The following is a 17,416-nucleotide window of genomic DNA, read 5'->3' as shown; positions in this document are numbered from 1 at the left end:
GGCGGCAGGTCCGGCGCAGCCCTGGAGCGCTGAGGAGCTGCGGAGCGAGGCGTTGCCCAAGAAGGATATCATCAAATTCCTTCAGGAGCACGCAGCCCAGGCGGTAAGGGATGGGTGGTATGTGTGAGGGGTCTGGAGTCCTTCCACCGCTCATTGACCGTGTTTTTTGATGCAGTTCCTGGCAGAGCACAAGCTGCTGGGGCAGGTGAAGAACGTGGCGAAGACGGCGAATAAGGAGCAGCTCATCGCGGCCTACACGCAGCTCTTCCACACGCAGGTGAGGGGACGGGGAGGGGAGGGTCCGGCCTGGGGGATGGCATTGGTGGCTGATGCCTCTCTTCCTCTCCTCAGAGGTTTAAGGGCACGGAGGGTGAGGAGAAGGCGGCGGAGAAGGCAAAGCCTGCTAAAGCAGAGGAGGCCAAAGGGAAAGCGGCAAAGCCCGAGGAGGCCGTGGAGGAGGTTGGTGGGACACCCCCTTGCATGGTTTGGGCGATCGTGTGGGGCAGGTGAACTAACCAGGTCTCTGAAAACCTGGTTACAGCAAGAAGTCTGGTGTTTATACCATGCCTTAGCCGTAGGCAGCTTCTGTAAGTTGAAGTAGTCGTGTGCATCTCTCCCAAAGCTTGTCTTGGCTGAATCATAGGGTCGTAGAGTGGTTTGGGTTGGAAGGGACCTTGAAGATGAAGTCTGTGTCTATGCTGCTACGTTTTCCCCAAATATTACAGCACTGCAGTTAGGCATGAATGCTGTAAAATGTGCCCTTTGCTAACACTGCATGTGTTCATTCGGTGCCTTGAACTAAGTGGTTGTTTGGTCTTGAATGTGGTTGGTCCGAGAGTAGTTAATGCAGCAGTCATAACTCTGTTTTTATAAACTTAGGGGCCGCCAAAGTATACTAAATCAATTTTAAAGAAGGGTGATAAAACCAACTTTCCGAAGAAAGGGGACACTGTTCATTGCTGGTATACAGGAAAACTACAGGATGGAACAGTCTTCGATACCAATATTCAAACAAGTAAGGTCATGTGTATACTGTTTGGCTTTTGCTGCAAATGTACAGAGAGGAAATTAGCTGGAAGCATTAAGCAGCCCTGGGCAAGCGTTTGCTTCTGGAAAGTGTGCATGGCAGGAGTCCTGACAAACTGCTTTTGTCTTCATGTTGTTGAGCTGATTGGGGTTGTCCCTGCAGGCTGCTCCTGGAGCCTGATTTTCCATGAAGGAAATTCAGGGCAGTATTTTGGGACCGGCTGGTGTCAAGTGACACTGCTGCATCTTCCCAGAGCTCACGTTTGGCATTCTCCAGGCCGTAATGTGAAATGCGGGGATTTAATCAGTACTGAAATGACTTCAAAGGACAGTCCCTGCTCAGGGAGCTTCCCTTATCTGTGGAATTTGACCACTTGGAGCTTTGTGCTTCTGTAATAAACCCTTAAACGTGGAGGCGCTGGAACGAGAGTGATTTCAAGTGGTCTGGTGTACCATATCCACTGCAGTATGCTGGTATTTTTGTGACAGTTTCCCGATCAGAGGATTTTGGTATATGAGATTCTGAAATACCAGAATACCTTTCCAGCAGTGATGTCCAAAGCTGAGAGGAACAGCAAGGTTGTTGTTGGAATACTGTTTGTGATTCATCGTACTTGTTATATCATGATGTACGTTCCCCAGTGACTTTTTCTGTTTCACTAATGTGTTTATGACTTGTACCATCAACTTTAGTAAATCAGAAACGCATCTTTTAGGTTCACTGGATCAGTATCTGAGAGATGCTCATCAACTTTATCTCTTGTTGCAACTTGAATGTTTAATAAGGTTTATAGTGCACAGCACTGAATTTTCCCCTAAAAATCTGACAGTGGGCTAAGAATAATATTATAAGAACAGGTATTTATATAAAAGTATGATCGTAATAGTAATTTTAGATAGAAGTATGCTATGTGCTGGTATGATGTTAAAGCAAATGAACGTAAAACTGTCTTTCAGGTTCAAAGAAGAAAAAAGCAGCCAAACCTCTAAGTTTCAAAGTTGGCGTAGGAAAAGTAATCAGAGGTGTAAGTAAACCATTAATGACTCCCTCAGAATCCAAAAAGTTTTAATTCTGCAGGATTTATGACTGGGTGCAAATTTTGAGCTGCTGGTCTTGTTTCTTGTGGAGGTAAAAAGGCAGGTTGAAAGCGTTTACATCTGCGGGATGTAACATTTATTCTTTATGGATGCGTTCAGCCATCTGCAGTGTCACTCCTCTCGCTGAGTGGTGTGTGGAGCACTGGGTAACAGCACAGCCTTTTGCATGCTTCTGTCTGGTGCTCTGCACAAGTCACGGTGATCAGGTTCCCAGCGCTCCATCTATCCCTGGGTGCATTTGGTGTGCTTTAGTCTGTAGGCAGATTGTTTCCTCTCAGCATCTTTTTGGTGTTGGCCTTGATGCCTTTTCATGCAGAGCTCAGTTCATCCGTTAACTCTGAACGGGATGCTGAAACTCCCAGTTGCTGTCGTGCACTGAACTGAGCGGCAGTTTTGCTGCTGTAACGCCTCTGCTCTGTCCAGTGCCGGGTGCTACAGCAGCACAGGTGGAAGCTGTGTGAGGGGAATATCCAGGTGAACTGAAAGCACTCAGGAGAAGTTCAGCACACCCCTCTGCTTGCTTACGTATAGAAGTTGCGGACAGTGGTGTCAAGTTGGTGCGTCTGGCAGATACCAGCTCCTGTGCAAAGCAGGTGAGCTGCTTACCTCTGTCATGCTGCTGCTGAGCCAGTGATGAAATGGGCAGCTGGCTGCACGAGATAAGAATGCAAAAAGGATCCTATGCTTACCTGACTTTAAAAACCAAACCCAACCCAACCCAGCACAATCTTCCATGCTGCTATGCAGGGAGAAGGCCTTTATGGGTGACTGGACTGGAACCGAGAAGGGGAAAATGTCCCTGGGCGTGTGGCCAGTGCTGCAGAAGCAGCAGTTGCCAGGGTTTTTGTTTAGTCTCTTGGTGCAGCGCTCCTGTGTTTGTGGGGGTGCCAGCTTCGTTCCTTGAGCAGTTGCAAGGCGTGAGCAGCAGCTGTTCATTGTGAAATGCTGATACGGTGCTAAACCGAATGCCAGCTTGGGGCAGCGCGAGCGAGTCTCAAAGGGGGACAAGCACTGAAATAAAATTGGTCTTAAGCAAATGCAAGTCCCTCGATACTGCAGAACGGGGAAACAGGAGGCAGGGAGGGACAAACCCCTTGTACTGCGTGTGTGGTGGGCTGCTCTGAAATGCATTCTGAAACTGCCGATACCTACATTGAAACAAGAATGGTACTTCCTTGGCTCATTAACGTCTTCACAACATAAAACTACAAATCTGAACTGCCAGTACAGTACAGGCTGATGCCGGAGCAGGGAACGTCAGCTGTGGGGGGTGTTTCCAGAAATAAAAAGAATGTGAAATTACCCCACAGTGCACACTGGGGTGCATGAGTGTGCTGGAGAGGATACGGTATTGTGCAAGTATTCATAGGAGCAAACTGGAAAAGTGTATGAAGTGCCCTTTTTCTTAAGCTCTGTCAGACTGCTGTGTTCATTTGTTGTTAAAGTTTGGTTTGGGCTTCGTTTGTTTGTTTTTCAGTGGGATGAAGCTCTCTTAACAATGAGTAAAGGAGAGAAGGCTCAACTGGAAATTGAACCCGAGTGGGCATATGGCAAGAAAGGGCAGCCTGATGCCAAGTATCCTTCCTCACACAGGCAGTTACTCATTATGGAACCTGGAAATGCTTGGTGGAGTACTGTGCTTTATGGACAGGGGTATAAGGAAGGGAGCATTCACTTGTTATTCATAGCAGGCTTAGAATATTAATGAATATTAAAAAAAAAATCAGTGAACTTAACAGATGGATGCAATTGCCCATTTGTTTTTAAGGAATGCTCCTGCAGGGAGTACTGCAGAGGAGAACTCGCTATTGTTTTCTGCCTGCTTTTTCACTCCAGCTGCTTCCTAATGCTTATTTCTGCAGCAGCCATGGGGATGGGAACCAGTGTGGTTGGGAGCTGGGAGGACAGTTCCCTGCTGCAGCTGCAGGGACAGCAGTTAAATCTCACCTAGAACTGGTTCGGGGCTACAGCTGAAATACAGGGTTGAGCGAGCGATTCTGCAGAGGGTCTTAGGCACTCGTGGTTCCAACTCCGCTAGAGTAAGGGAAGTTAGTGTTCTCTCTCGCTCAGTTTTAGAGGACTGTCTAGAAATTCTTCTTCCCTCTGTAGTACAGTGGGACAGTCTAACTGCGTCCCAGAGAGGAGAGGGGAAGACCAGTGACTGTCCCAAGCCTGCGGACAATGCTCAGGCAGTGCAGGCAGGACTCAGCTGTCTCAATAAAGGCATACTGGCGGAGCTGGAAACTGAATGTCTCATGACAGCTCATGGCAGACAGCAGCTGCGGCTCCATACTGAATCCAAGGTGTTAAAAGGGGTCAGTGAAATACAAAACTGACACAGGAGAGGAAAGAGGGACAACAGGTGGTAAATCACTGAACAGTGACTGATGCGTTCACTGGGGGGGCTGTTGGTTTTTTTTTGGTTTTTGGTTTTTTTTTTTTAAAGTTTCCTTAACTTCTGCAAACAGGATTCCACCAAATGCAAAACTTTTCTTTGAAGTGGAATTGGTGGATATAGAATGAAATTAAGAGCTTCCTTTGCTGCTGGGAATCCATTTAATATTGAGAAAGCTTCTGACAGCTGCCGTTTTGCTCTTGTAACTTCAGGATATAGTTACAACTGTGGCCTTGTATCGAAATCAAGTTTGTTTTCCCTGCCCCCAACTGCTGTACAGTACCATACCACTAAAGAAATCATAGTTTATACATGCAAGTGACTCCACTTCTTTGTGTATACACCACCTTAAAACTTCTTTCTCTTACTAGGAGGGGAAAATTGCATAAATCTCCAGCAAACTGTTAAAGGGAAAGGAGAGCCAGGTGAGCTGTCCCGACTGTTGTTAGTATCCCTTTCAGTACTGTGTGATCTTTTACTGAACAGCGTTTACTTCGAAGCTCAAGGCTTCAGCAACATGCTTCTCTTTCAGCTTTAGCTGCTGTGTCCATGCTGAGTTTTACAAGTAGTTTAGTTAACCTAAAAGATCAGAAGAGGGGAAGAGAAAAAAATTTACATTTCTATTCTAGGCATTGTTTAAGAAGTGTCAGGCACAATGCCCCCCACCTCCTTCTCGTTGAGACCCCCCAACATGCCCCAGCCTTCCACAGAAGTTTGTTTGGAAACAGCTGCTGAATGGATGCTCTCGTGTTCTTACTCCTGGCTTCACTGAGGCAACCCAAGAAAGCTCCAAGCACTACTGAATTCCTTGCTTTTATTACAAAAATGGGAATGATCACTTTGATCAAAATGAAAAAAATCTGCTCACACTGTGTACATGAAAAACTCCAAATACAAAAAAATCATCCCAAACAGAGTTTGTGCTTTTTAAAAAAGAATGCAACATCATTTAGCACTGCATTTTAATTTCTGACCCCCACAGAGAATAGAAAATACGTATTGCAGCTCGCAATAGCTGCCATCGTCATCTGAGGAGTTCCAATCCTAACAACAGAAATAAACCAGTCTGGAGTTGCTGACAGGGACACAGAGAGCTGGTGAGAAGCAGGTGGTGAGGTTTGGGTTGGAGAGGACAGCCTGGCTCCTGCGCAGGCAGCCGGCCCAACCTGCTTGTTTCCTGCAGCAGCCATGGTGGCCAACACGGGGCAGCAGAAGGGCTTTTGGGGAAAAAAAACAAAAAACCTACAGGTTTACTGATTAAATCTATGTAATCATTATGAAACAAAAAAAAAATTCTTCAGATATTTCCATAAATTAGTGCAGGGAATTAAGAAAAATGCATTTATGGTAAACTAGAATTGTACAGAGATACCATTTATCAGTTACCAGCTCACAAATCTTGCTTCACACATACCCTGTGAACATCGGCTCACTTCACATGCAAAAGACCAAAAAGCAGGTATTACAAGAGTTCTTTCACATCCCTAATTTAGAAAAATATATTTTTTTTTTATTCCATCTTTGTTGAAACTGCAGCACAGTGAACTTCACTCACTCTTCGGATCAAGTCGGATGATAATACTGTCCATAATTCCATGCGTTCTGGTAATTGTACTAGGAAAAAAAAAAAAACACACCACACAAAAGTCAGAATGCCCACAGTCCAGGACAGATACCTAATAATAAGCTAGCTCCTGTTGCAGAACAGCACACCTAAGTTTACTCTTGTGCAGCTTTGACAGTTCTGGAGTAGCCAGCTTGGCTATGGCAGTGCTGAGGGGGCCATGTCACACGCAGGTGCTCAGGGCTCGGTACCTCCTCAGGAGGTTTTCTGCACAGCCTGCGGCTCAGGCTGGTACAAAGGGGGAACACGAGAGGGTTCACCCCTCTGCAGTGCCCAGGAACTCTGAACCACCTTATGGACCCCCTGGAAGTCAGCTGTGTACAGGGGGAAACTGAAGAGTGGTTCAGCTGCAAAAATCAGATCTGTACCAGCACAGAGGCTGCTGCCATTGCCTGTCAATGTTTTAGCTGCTTAATAAACACACGTGTGCTAAGTCTCCTACTACAGGACAGGCCAGAGGTTCTCTTTTGCTCCTCAGATCCCCTGTCTGGTCCCTGTTCTGTGTGTGCTCGAGTCCCCAGACACTACTCCCTTTGAAGCCGTCAGTGTGCAGCAAGCAGACCACCCCTGAAACGGTTCCCACGGTCCTACTGCAACCAGCCACACCCCAACCATCCCTGCTGAGCACGGGCAGGTGCTCGGCAGCACCATGGTCTTGGGGGCAGACGAACAAAGGTCTCTGTTCCCTGCTGTTCCCAGGCAGACTGTGAAAGGCACAGAATCTTCCTCGGATTCCTGTGTTTGATAACTTGGGGCGTTTTTCCTGGCCTAGTACTGAGTGGTTTCCCCATGCTGGGGGAGACACCTTTCACCGCCTGACTCTGGCAAGAACACTTCACCTTGGTGCAGGTGGTTCTAAACATCAGCTACACAGCGGCTGGTTTGCATCCGCCTGCAAAGCCTGTTCTCCCTGGTGTGGCAGGCTCCCTGCAGCCTAAACAGCAGCTTTCATTGAACTGCTTCAACAGACATGTCAGCCGGACCCTCTGCGACGCACTGGCACAGGCGTCCCGAGCCTGCACTACACGCCTCATCCCGGCTGAGGGGCCACCACCAGCACCCACCATTACCAGCATTAATGGCACACACAAAGGCAGCTGTCGAAGCTCTGAGTTTACAGCCTGCCCTTTGAACAAGTCAGAACACAAAACGGACTCTCAGTCTTGACACAAGCAGAGCACATGCTGGAGGCTGGAAACCAAGGTATGATATTGCTGATTCACTTGCTGTGCCACTTGGGGGGACAAAATGGAATGCTATGCATGGCCAGCCCCAAAGGATGGGCCACTGAGCAGACTGGTTTGCATGCACGAGGTGCCAGTGCACTAGGACCCGCAGCAGGATGTTGCAGGAAGTTCTAGCTGGTGAAAGCAGCTCTCAAAGCACACAGCAAACCGGCGTCCCGAGGCAACACATCTGGGCAACACACACCAGCACAGGTCTAGTGCCGTCAGCCAGCGATGTCTTCAGCCACTGTCACACTCCCCTTACACCAAGAGTCAACCACCAAACTGCTAATTTTGCTCTGCACTAGAGAGAAATATTTTACACCTGCATAATAGCCCAAAGAGGAATCAGCAAAAACAGGACATAAATTTTTACTCCAAGCTTTCCTCACCAACTGACACTGGGCCCTAGATAAAGTGGCTGGGAACACCACAGCGTGCAGACATTCAGAACATGCACGTTAAACCCAGCATACTCCTACCTGGTACCAGGCGTTGTAGTTATACGCTGCCTGATTGACTTGCATGTCTCCATCCATCATCTGTGCTGATGCCAGAGTTGGGTCATCTGTGAGCATTTTCTTTTCATCCGGCTCCTCTGATCTGTGAAGGGAATATTTCCTGGTAAATGGTATCTTCGATCAAATGCTGAGCACGTCTTCATGTGAGAAATGTTACAATGAATAAAGGGTAAGGAATATTTTCAAACTTGGTGCTCTGTCCAAACGGGGTAACAGAATTTGATTTAGAGAAAGACAGTAGTAATCGTGCTTCAGAACAATAGTCTGGTTTTTAAATTGTTCTGGTGCTCAAACAGGGACAGCAAAAGCATGCTTCTGCTTAAAGATCAAGTTATTTTTAGCAGTACTGTTTTATGGATGAGGCTTTGAGCAACCTGGGCTAGTGGGAGGTGTCCCTGCCCATGGCAGGGGGGTGGAACTGGATGATCTTAGAGTCCCCTCCAACCCAAACCATTCGATGATTCTATGATTTTTCAGTGATCCATAATTCAAAAAGTTATTTTCCAATAAATCTGTTTCTTAGTATTCTGGCCAACAGTACAACCCTATGTAGTTGATACTTTAAGTGATTAAAAAACAGTGATTTTGTTTCTTGCAAGCAGTACGTTTAAAGCTGAAAAACACACCTATATATATTCACAGATTAAAGAAAAAAAACCCTGCAGTCTCCGAGATTGTTCTCTGAAAGATTTCTAAAGCACTTCCAAAATGCTCTGCATCAGCTACAGCTCAGTGTGGTTCACGCTCCAGCTACCCCACAGTGCCTCGGCTATCAAGTTAGTTTATACCCTCAGGTGAACAGACTGCTTACCCGTTCTCTGCTCTCCGTTTTAAAGAATCCTGCTCCTTTAGAAGTGCCTGATGCTCATCATAGGCATCCAGAAGCCTGAAGGAGACAAAAAGAAATAAAGCTTTGCTCACAATTTTCACATCAACATCTTAAACACATGAGCAACCATTTTGAAATGTCTACTTCAAACTGTAAAAATACAAAACCATTCTAAACCAAATTCAATCATAATCAAATTTTAATCAGTGATCCACCATGAAGATGGGAAAGCCAAAAATCTTAGTTTGAAGGGGGATTCCACAATGCACAGAGAAAATTTTCTGTTAGCTCAGAACTTCCCAACTTCCTCAACTTTTATCACACTTCACGCAGTTCTTTTATAAAGTTATAAAGTTACTTAATAAAGAAGTTTTCTAAAACTTATTTGTGGCACAGCTGCTTTTTCCAGTGGTTGCATTCCCTCAGCTGCACAGGATGCCACCCATAGCAGTGCTGGTATCTTTAAATACTGGAAATAAGTATTATACAAAATTATTGCAATTCCAAAGGATCACCTACGGCCTGTTCCCAAACACCACAGGAAGAACAAGCACGTTTAATGCAGCACAAGAGAGCTGTATTATTGATATATCAGGTATAACCACATACTGCTGAGTAGAGAGCAATACTTTTATTTCCTAGCTAAGATTCCCACAAATAACTAAGCACCCCTGGCGCATACCACAGCTTACAAGGTATGACACGAAAACTGCTGCTTCTGTCAGTTTTGCTCCTTGTGATAACCTTTCCTTGTACTTATTCTGCGCTGCAGTATTTGGGAATTGAAAACTTCATTTTGTTTTGTCTATCGAGGATCCCAAATTTGCAGTGCTTGGCTGCCATGCAAGTTAGAACATTCAGAGTCAGCAGAAATTAAGGACAGCTATTGTTAAAAGCATACAAAGCAGAAAAACTAACACATGGTTCGTCCTTCCCAGTTATTCATCTGCAAAATGTCAATAAAAACAAGCGCTTGTTTTACAGTAGAGAATTAAGAGAAAAAAAAGCATATCCAGAATTGAAAAGTTACACTTCTAGTATCTGACCCTCCCATGTCAGTGTACAGCATTGTTAACACTTCTGAACACAGAAAAATCAAATCAATGCAGCTTTGGAAGCCTCAAGCAGCAGCTCACAGAGTATGGACTATCAGATTATAGCTGTGTGGCAAAACACTTCACTTTCTCTTTGAGGAGCATCCTCCTTTACAAAACTTAGCACGAGAAAACCACCATAAGAAGTGACAGGCAGCACGATTTTGCTCTATGAGGCGCTAGGTATTTCAGAAAAAAAGGGATCATTTTTTTGAAGAGATTTCTGTTTAAAAATAGGAATTTGGTTTAGCTGTCCCTCCACACAGAACGGATGGCACAAAGAATAGTTTAATGGATGCCACTAACCATACCCCTTCCCTACTACTTCTACAAGCACTCTTTTGGTGACCCTAATTTGGCCGTTGCACAGATTACATCTTACTTGTTTACATCAGAACCAAAATCTTCAAGAAATTCCACTTTTCGCTGAGAGAACGTAATCCTCATTTTTATAGACAACGCGCCATTGACAGCTTTATCAAAACAGCTCAAGATGTTTTCTTCATTCTGCTTGAGATCGCCACTGTACTCCATTTCAAGTAAGTTGAGATACAGTTTCGTGTTCTCCTGTTCAAAAGATTCATTAGAAGTTGTACATCTGTCATATCAGGTATTTAATGCTGAATGTATGTCTACCAGATGCACACCAGAACGTTTACACCACAAATACACGCTAGAATAATCCATAAAAAGATTTTTTTTTTTTTTTTTTACATTAATCATCTTTGACCTGGTTTGTTTCACAGAGACATTAGAAGGGATCTAACACTACAAAAACACGTCACACTTCGCTAGTACTTTGCTAATAGTATGCGAATAGGATTTGCAGTGCCCAATATTTCCCTGGTTATACAAAACAATCTACGAGTACTGCCTACACAATCAGTTCTGTCCACCTTGCGATGTGAACACGCCTATAAATATTTAAGATTCTAAAAAGGCAAAATGAAGGCATGAAGCACATTGTGCTTCTGATGCAGAACAATGGCAAACTTCCAGATTTGCAAGCTGCAAATATGGCAACATCAGTTTAGAGGGACTGGTGTCTCCATGTAGTAATGAAACATTACATACAGTTACAACTCCTGTCATCATTGTTGCCATACTTCTAAAAAAATGGTTCAGAAAGATATTAGCTTGTTGGGTTTTTTTGTAAATACAGCAAAGAGGGAACACATACTTTGTCAATTTCTATGGCTTCTGACAGCACTTTTCTTGCCTTTGGAAGATTTTTCTGTACTTTGAAGAGGTGTCGAGCTAATTTGATGGCATAAAATGACGATTCACTAATTGATTTGGCATTCCTAACAGCTTCTTCAAGCAGGTGTTCAGCTTCTTCCATGTTTCCATGTCTGCGTTCTAAGCTTACTCTTCGCAAGCGAATCATTGCTAGCCCTAGAATACACTCTTCAAATGTTTTCAAGATTCTTCTTGCTTCATCGATGTTGCCTAAAACACCGGTGAAGATGCTTTAAGATATGAGACATCCCATAGCCTCTTAAAACCAGAATCCCTCCCAGCACCAACTAGCGTGGCTCTTACCCTGCTGTTCCTCAAAGGCAGCCCACAGCATGTGAACCATTGGTTTCTTAGGGAGATGTATTGTGCAAGCCCTGCTGTAGACATGCCTCACTCCTTCAATACTATGATTCTCCATGTATTTGGCATACTACAGTTGAAAACAGAGCAGAGATTGACACATTTAACACTTGTATTTGTCTTTAAAAACAGGACAGAACGATAAAATTCTTTTGTTTAAACCCATTCAGCACCTTTATTGAACCACTAGACTAGTTTCTGTAAGGAAGGACGTAGAGAGGCAACGAAGTTGGCATATGCAGCAGTCAAATCTGGTTGCAAGCAGACCATCTCCTAATGCAACAGATATAGTTATATATGAACAACATTCCACAAGAGTACAGAAGGTTAGTCACTAGATCAATGTATGCAATCGGTAGGAGACAGGTGGTGAACCGCTTCCCTTACCTTAATCCAGAAGTCCTCATAGAGGGCACATGAAATGACACATCTTTCAAAGAGGACCACAACTCGTTCATGAGTGCCATTTTCTATCTCAAATTCTAAGTACTCTTTCCAGTTTTTCAGCTGAATTTTCTCCAGAGGTTTTACATGAAAGTAAGGCCTCTTTATCTGCAAGAGTCACAGCGTAGCAACTTAGGACTAATAAGCATGCCACCGAGTTGCTTAAAAAACAATACCACCCGTCATTCAAGGAATGCCATGTAAATAAACAGTGCTTCAAACTGAGATGTCATTATCTATTAGAATAAGTCTGTTGGGGCTACCCAAGTGCTGGGCAAGAGATTTGGCTGACAATTACCTTCCGGGCTAGTAACTCGCTTTTCTAGAAAGCTTTTTCAGTGTAAGAGTGTACAGAAGCTGAGAAAGAGCCCAGTGCAGCTCCTCCCTTGCAAACCTGCGGTCACAACAATGACACTGTAAACAATGAATATTGTCCACATACACACAGACACACAACTGAAGCACTTACTGCTTCAGCACTTACTAGCGCATATCCTACAAACTACATTCAAAGTTTGGTTGTGAATCATGACAAGGAAATACAGAGCGTTGACCTGAACTTCATATTAAATATTTACGGTTTACACATTTACATTAAATATTAACATTTTTACCTACTCTAGGGACACGCTTTGTATGGTCTCCTTCCTTCTACAAAAGGTTAACTGGTACAAAAGCAACGCAGCAACAGGTAGGAGTGGTGACAGCTCTTCAGGCTGCTGTGTAACAGAAAGGGGAACCCACCCGAGCTAGACCATGGTCTAGTCTAGGACTGGCCTTGTGCTGTGCTTGAGCTCCTTTGGCTTGTGAGGGATCTGGCCTAGGCTAACAAAGTGCAACTGAAGTGTAGGAAACAGCTGGGACAGATTTTCAATGTACTTTTTAAAAATAAAGTAAATTTAAAACAAGAACCATGTTATGCAATATGGTATTTGCCAGGAAGAAAAAAAGGCTGAGAATTTTTAAAATTAGGTTGTTTTTGAAAAAAGTAGCCAAACTTAATTCTACATAGAAAGAGTTCTGTATTTGCAGCAATCAAATGATAAGGTTGTTAACTACTTTTACTATGTTACACACAGGAGCAGCATGCTATGACTGCTACCTTTGGAAAACAAAATTTAACTGACTTCACGTTTAAGAGTGTATGTTAAAATACAATATACAAATTTCCTTCTCCTTTAGGACAGGCTTACCTTTTCAATTAGAAGTACCTTCATCCCCTTACAATTTTGCAATATCCCAGACACATAAGACAGCACTAACTTGCACAGCATTTCATGGGTGTACAGTTAACAACAGCTCAGTACACCACCTTGCTGCTCTCCAAATACCGCTTAAAGATTTTTGAATTGTCAGATGACAGTTGCCTTTTCAGAAGAAAAATGGCAGAGAAATGAAACTTCATCTGTGTTCAAAGCCCCACAACAGTTTAAATTGTAAGGCCTAACTGTTAGTTACAATTCCTAGCTCCCAGTCTTACAGTCAAAACCCTTGCATGTGCTGTCTTGCATAGAAAAAACAAACTTACCGCTTCTTCAAACGTCCACCTCTTACTGACTTCATGTTCATTGTGGTTAAACATCTCTTGGTGAATCTCAATGATTCTGTGCCTCATGTTTTCTATCTCGGTGACCAGCTAAAACATAATTTTTAAAAATGTAACACAGGCAGACACACACCACTTTCACAAATGTATTTTATGATGACAGTAACACACATAAAAGAGAAGTATCACAGATGCATTAAATGTTACCCTGAACACCCAGGGGAAGGGATGGATGCTGCCCCGGTGGTGCCCTGGCCCTTAGTGCAACCCAACGGAATCGGTTTATCTGAAATTTTGCTCTTATGTTAACTATGATAGAGATCAAGGATGAATTTGCATCCAAGTCGAACTTGCTTTCAGTATGTGTACATTTTCATGCTTAGCAATCCTTTGGATGGCCCCAAGTTTTCATATGCTTTTGAAGGCTGTGGACCCGCACAGCCATTGCTGATGAACAGCCTTCTCAGACCACAGTTCCTAATCTGTTAACTGGAATTTCTTATAAAGGCGTTTCTTTAATGACTCAAAGGAAATTGGAAAGGTGTGTCCTGCAGACGAGAGCAGTTATCCCATGGGGCACAGAGCAATGACATGCAAGAGAGCTATGGGAACACCTCAGCTACAGATATACCAAACTGTCTGCAAATCAATTAATCTTTCAGCCCCAGAGCAAGGCAGGCGATGCCAATGAACATCCTCTGCGTACGTACCTTGGCAGGGTCAGTTATATCTTCAGTACCAGAGGGCAGGTCATCCCCAGGTTGCGCATCCTCCCCGCTATGGCCGTTCACAGATGCTAGCTCTCTGCGCAGCTGAACAAACTGCTCGGTAGTCAGGAAGTCTCGAGGCAAGTTGTTTTGTATGTGTTCTTTAAACCTAAGAAGAGTTAGAAAAAAGTCAACACAAATTTGATGTTTTATGTTGCAACACTTGGCACAACCAGAGCAGAATAATAAATCCTAGTGAGGTTCTGCAGTACTTTATCAATCTAGAACAACATTGAGAATGCTACTTTTGACAACATAGAGAAAAAAACACAACTTCTACTATCAGGCTCCAAAGGCTTTGCATTTCAAAGAGAAATGAAAGGATGATGAACTTCAGTGGTGAAGGATGATGAACTTCAGTGGCCAAGACAGACCACTTGCCATGTAAAATTGATAGCAAAGGACAACATCAGCTTTAGAGGAAGATACTTTACTTCCAACACTAGAAGAACTGTAGAAATTATGGGGAAGGCATAATTTAACTAAGGTTTCTCGTTCCCTCTTAAACTCTCCATTTTAATGCAGAATTCTACTACCTAAAACTTAACCAAGTATTTCTCTTTAGACAACTAAATGAGTGCTCCTCCACATGTAAGCATTGCATGAGGAATTAAAGTTCAAAGCTGCCCATTCTGACTTTTCAAAGACATCCTCTTTTTCTTCACAATTCCAAGGCCTTCCTCTATTCCACAGCAGAAGTTGTGAATTTATCCAAAACTAAATTCCTAAAATGTGTATCAGTACTTTAAAACAATCAGTCAAACTGTAAGAGTACATAAATACATAAATAAGGATATAAAGCTCAGTAACTATTTAAAGTTCTTGTTCTGAGTGAACATTGTCACATTTACAGAATTAGGTTAGCGTGTGCTTAAGAAGCTCACAGCATTTACTAGATCTGTGTTTTCTCTTTACCTCTGGAAATGATGACTGTAGAGTTGTGTTGGAATTCCAAGGATGCGGTCATATATGGATGTAACTTCCCTTAGGTTTCCCTGTTCGCTTTCCCAGTTTATATACATTTCCCATAGTCTGTCAGAACGGAAATCTGTCCCAGCAGCTAAGACTGCATGTTCATAGGCTCTGAAAAATGGAAAAATTTTACAGTTGTTTCTGGATGTGGTGACAGAACAAGGAAGAAAAGTTCTGGCTCTTATTTATTTAAAGATTATGAGCGTCCTCATTTGCTCACAACCACACATATTCATTATTTAAATTCTTCAAAGTATTTTCTAGATATCCGTAGCAGGATCTCTAGAATTTCTGAAAGTTCACACTGACTTTTTTTTCCCCTCCAGCATTACCCCAAGAGAACAAATAAAGGCAATGGAAAAAACCACTTTTTTGTTAAGAAAATACAAAATCTTTATTACTTACATCTTGTAAAAACTCTAAACTCACTACTTGACACACAAAAGCTATACATCAATCATGCAGCTAGAAGCTGCTTCAGTTTCAGTTCAATTAACGTTTTGTGTCAAACTTTAGTCCAACCTCTTACTCTAACCAGGACCACTGCCAGCAACAGATGAGGTCAAACACATTGTAGCCATTCCCTGAAAACCACCAAGGAATTTGACTCCAAAAACTCTACAGGAAACCTGTTCCAGTGCTCTACCAAGTATTTCTTAATGTCTAGTCTGAAGTTCTCAAGTCACAACTTTTGACCCACCCATGTACCACATTGTATTGTGTACCCCTTCTTGTGGAATACGGCTCCATCATCTCTTAAAAATCCTTAAAGGAACTGCAGGCTGTTAGGAGCTTGTCCCTTAGCTTACACACATTTATCTGATTACACTGCTGTGTAACCGTATCTATGGGCTTCTCGCATCACTTACTCTGCTTTCAACTTACCCTCGAATAGTACTGTTCGTTTCAGGATCAGCAGGGTCCAAGGTCTCCTTTAAGAAGTTTATATAATGTATCCAAAGATCAACACTAAGAGGAATTGCCTGAAGCCCTCTGCGATAAACCTATGAAGAGAACATGAACTGTACTTCAAATACTTAATGGCGTCCTAAGAGAGAGGCAACACTGTGTTGTCCGGTGAACCTTAGAAATACTAATTACTGGAATTTTGTTTAAATAATCTACCATTACCATTTGGGTGGAGGTTGGATAGAACATGGCAATGTTCTGATCTCCACGTGCAGAGTCTTGATCTTCAAAGCGCAGCGGTCCCTGCATTCTGACCAGGTTGTGTGGGCAGGCTTTGGGGTACAGACCATAGGGCACAGACCCATTAGAGCATCATTGACAGCGTCTGACCAAAAATGCAATAAGATGTAGCAATTGTGACCAGCAAACCAACTATATTGTTTTGAAAATGAGTAATAAATGTAAGTGACAGAAAAGCCCTGCCCTACTTGTTAAGCTGCAGTGTAATACAGAGGCTTGCACTGCAAAGCTTGACAAACTGTAGAGGTTTAACGCACCTGCCAACAAAGAGAAAAAACATTAGCTACAAATGCCACAGACGTGACAAGTGCAAATAAAATCCCTGCAAACCTGGCCATACATGGCAGGTAGTGGCAGCCAAATGACTTGTGGTAGGTTAGTCATTATTTGGCTAACAGGGCCCATGGCAATAGCTGTGCCCAGCTACCTACATACCTCATCAGACTGCTTAACGTTGTCATGTCGCTTTTCAAGGTCTGCGTACTTTTTCCAATATCCATAGCAATATGGATAATGCGTGAAAAACCTGTCAAATGCCTTCCTGGCAGCTGGTAAGTGGTTCTGCAAGAAATACATGATAAAAGAAATGAATCCTTAAAAAAACTTCACATTATTTTGAAAACAATTATTGTTTTAACATTGTCTTAAAAACTCTAGTTTTTATTTTGTGATCTCTGCTGACAACACTGGCAAGGGCAACTGTCTTAAAAGAGCATCTGTGAAAGCCTAATGTACAGTTCTAGATTTGTCACTGGAATATCCATGACTTGCTTTGGTTTTCTCTGTTTATTTCTGGAAGGCTAAGGAATAAGGGGGCATGTACTAACCTCCTGCTCTACATACTGTAGTAGATATACCCATCCTGTGAAATCCTGGGGATTGTCCTCTACCACTTTCCAGAACTTGTCAAAATCTGGAGGGAAGCAAGCATCAATATCTGTTGTCTGTAAACTTTCAATATTTGGAATTTCACTCTCCTGTGTGTTCTCTTCATTCAAGTCAGGGGAACTATCGGGTGATTGTTCCATCTCAGTTACACTCATAATTTCTGTACTGAAGTCCATCT

The 17,416-nt window shown here is 43.2% G+C and overlaps 2 protein-coding genes across 2 annotated transcripts in view; one reads left to right on the top strand and one right to left on the bottom strand.

Moving 5' to 3' along the window:
• Positions 1-7: 7 nt before the first annotated feature.
• Positions 8-4,837, top strand: FKBP3 (FK506 binding protein 3, 25kDa; the record flags this gene model as incomplete). The annotated part of the gene is made up of 7 exons (XM_010076424.1): positions 8-103; positions 176-277; positions 352-459; positions 880-1,015; positions 1,984-2,051; positions 3,602-3,699; positions 4,593-4,837. Coding segments are annotated over 7 exons (663 nt in total), but the record flags the coding sequence as incomplete, so codon positions are not given.
• A 967-nt stretch (positions 4,838-5,804) lies between these two features.
• PRPF39 (pre-mRNA processing factor 39) overlaps positions 5,805-17,416 on the bottom strand; it is an 11,717-nt gene continuing 105 nt past the window's right edge. Inside the window, 13 exon segments of the mRNA XM_010076423.1 lie at positions 5,805-6,133; positions 7,852-7,972; positions 8,702-8,776; positions 10,196-10,380; positions 10,994-11,262; positions 11,356-11,482; positions 11,800-11,964; positions 13,385-13,492; positions 14,113-14,278; positions 15,085-15,252; positions 16,027-16,145; positions 16,786-16,911; positions 17,178-17,416. The exon segment at positions 17,178-17,416 is cut by the window's right edge and continues 31 nt beyond it. Of these exon segments, the coding sequence (XP_010074725.1) occupies positions 6,083-6,133; positions 7,852-7,972; positions 8,702-8,776; positions 10,196-10,380; positions 10,994-11,262; positions 11,356-11,482; positions 11,800-11,964; positions 13,385-13,492; positions 14,113-14,278; positions 15,085-15,252; positions 16,027-16,145; positions 16,786-16,911; positions 17,178-17,416 (1,919 nt within the window). The 3' untranslated portion in view covers positions 5,805-6,082.

Source organism: Pterocles gutturalis, unplaced genomic scaffold, assembly GCF_000699245.1.
Source record: "Pterocles gutturalis isolate BGI_N339 unplaced genomic scaffold, ASM69924v1 scaffold30683, whole genome shotgun sequence".
In the NCBI taxonomy this organism is placed as follows: domain Eukaryota; kingdom Metazoa; phylum Chordata; class Aves; order Pterocliformes; family Pteroclidae; genus Pterocles; species Pterocles gutturalis.
This window is presented reverse-complemented; position numbering and strand designations above follow the sequence as displayed.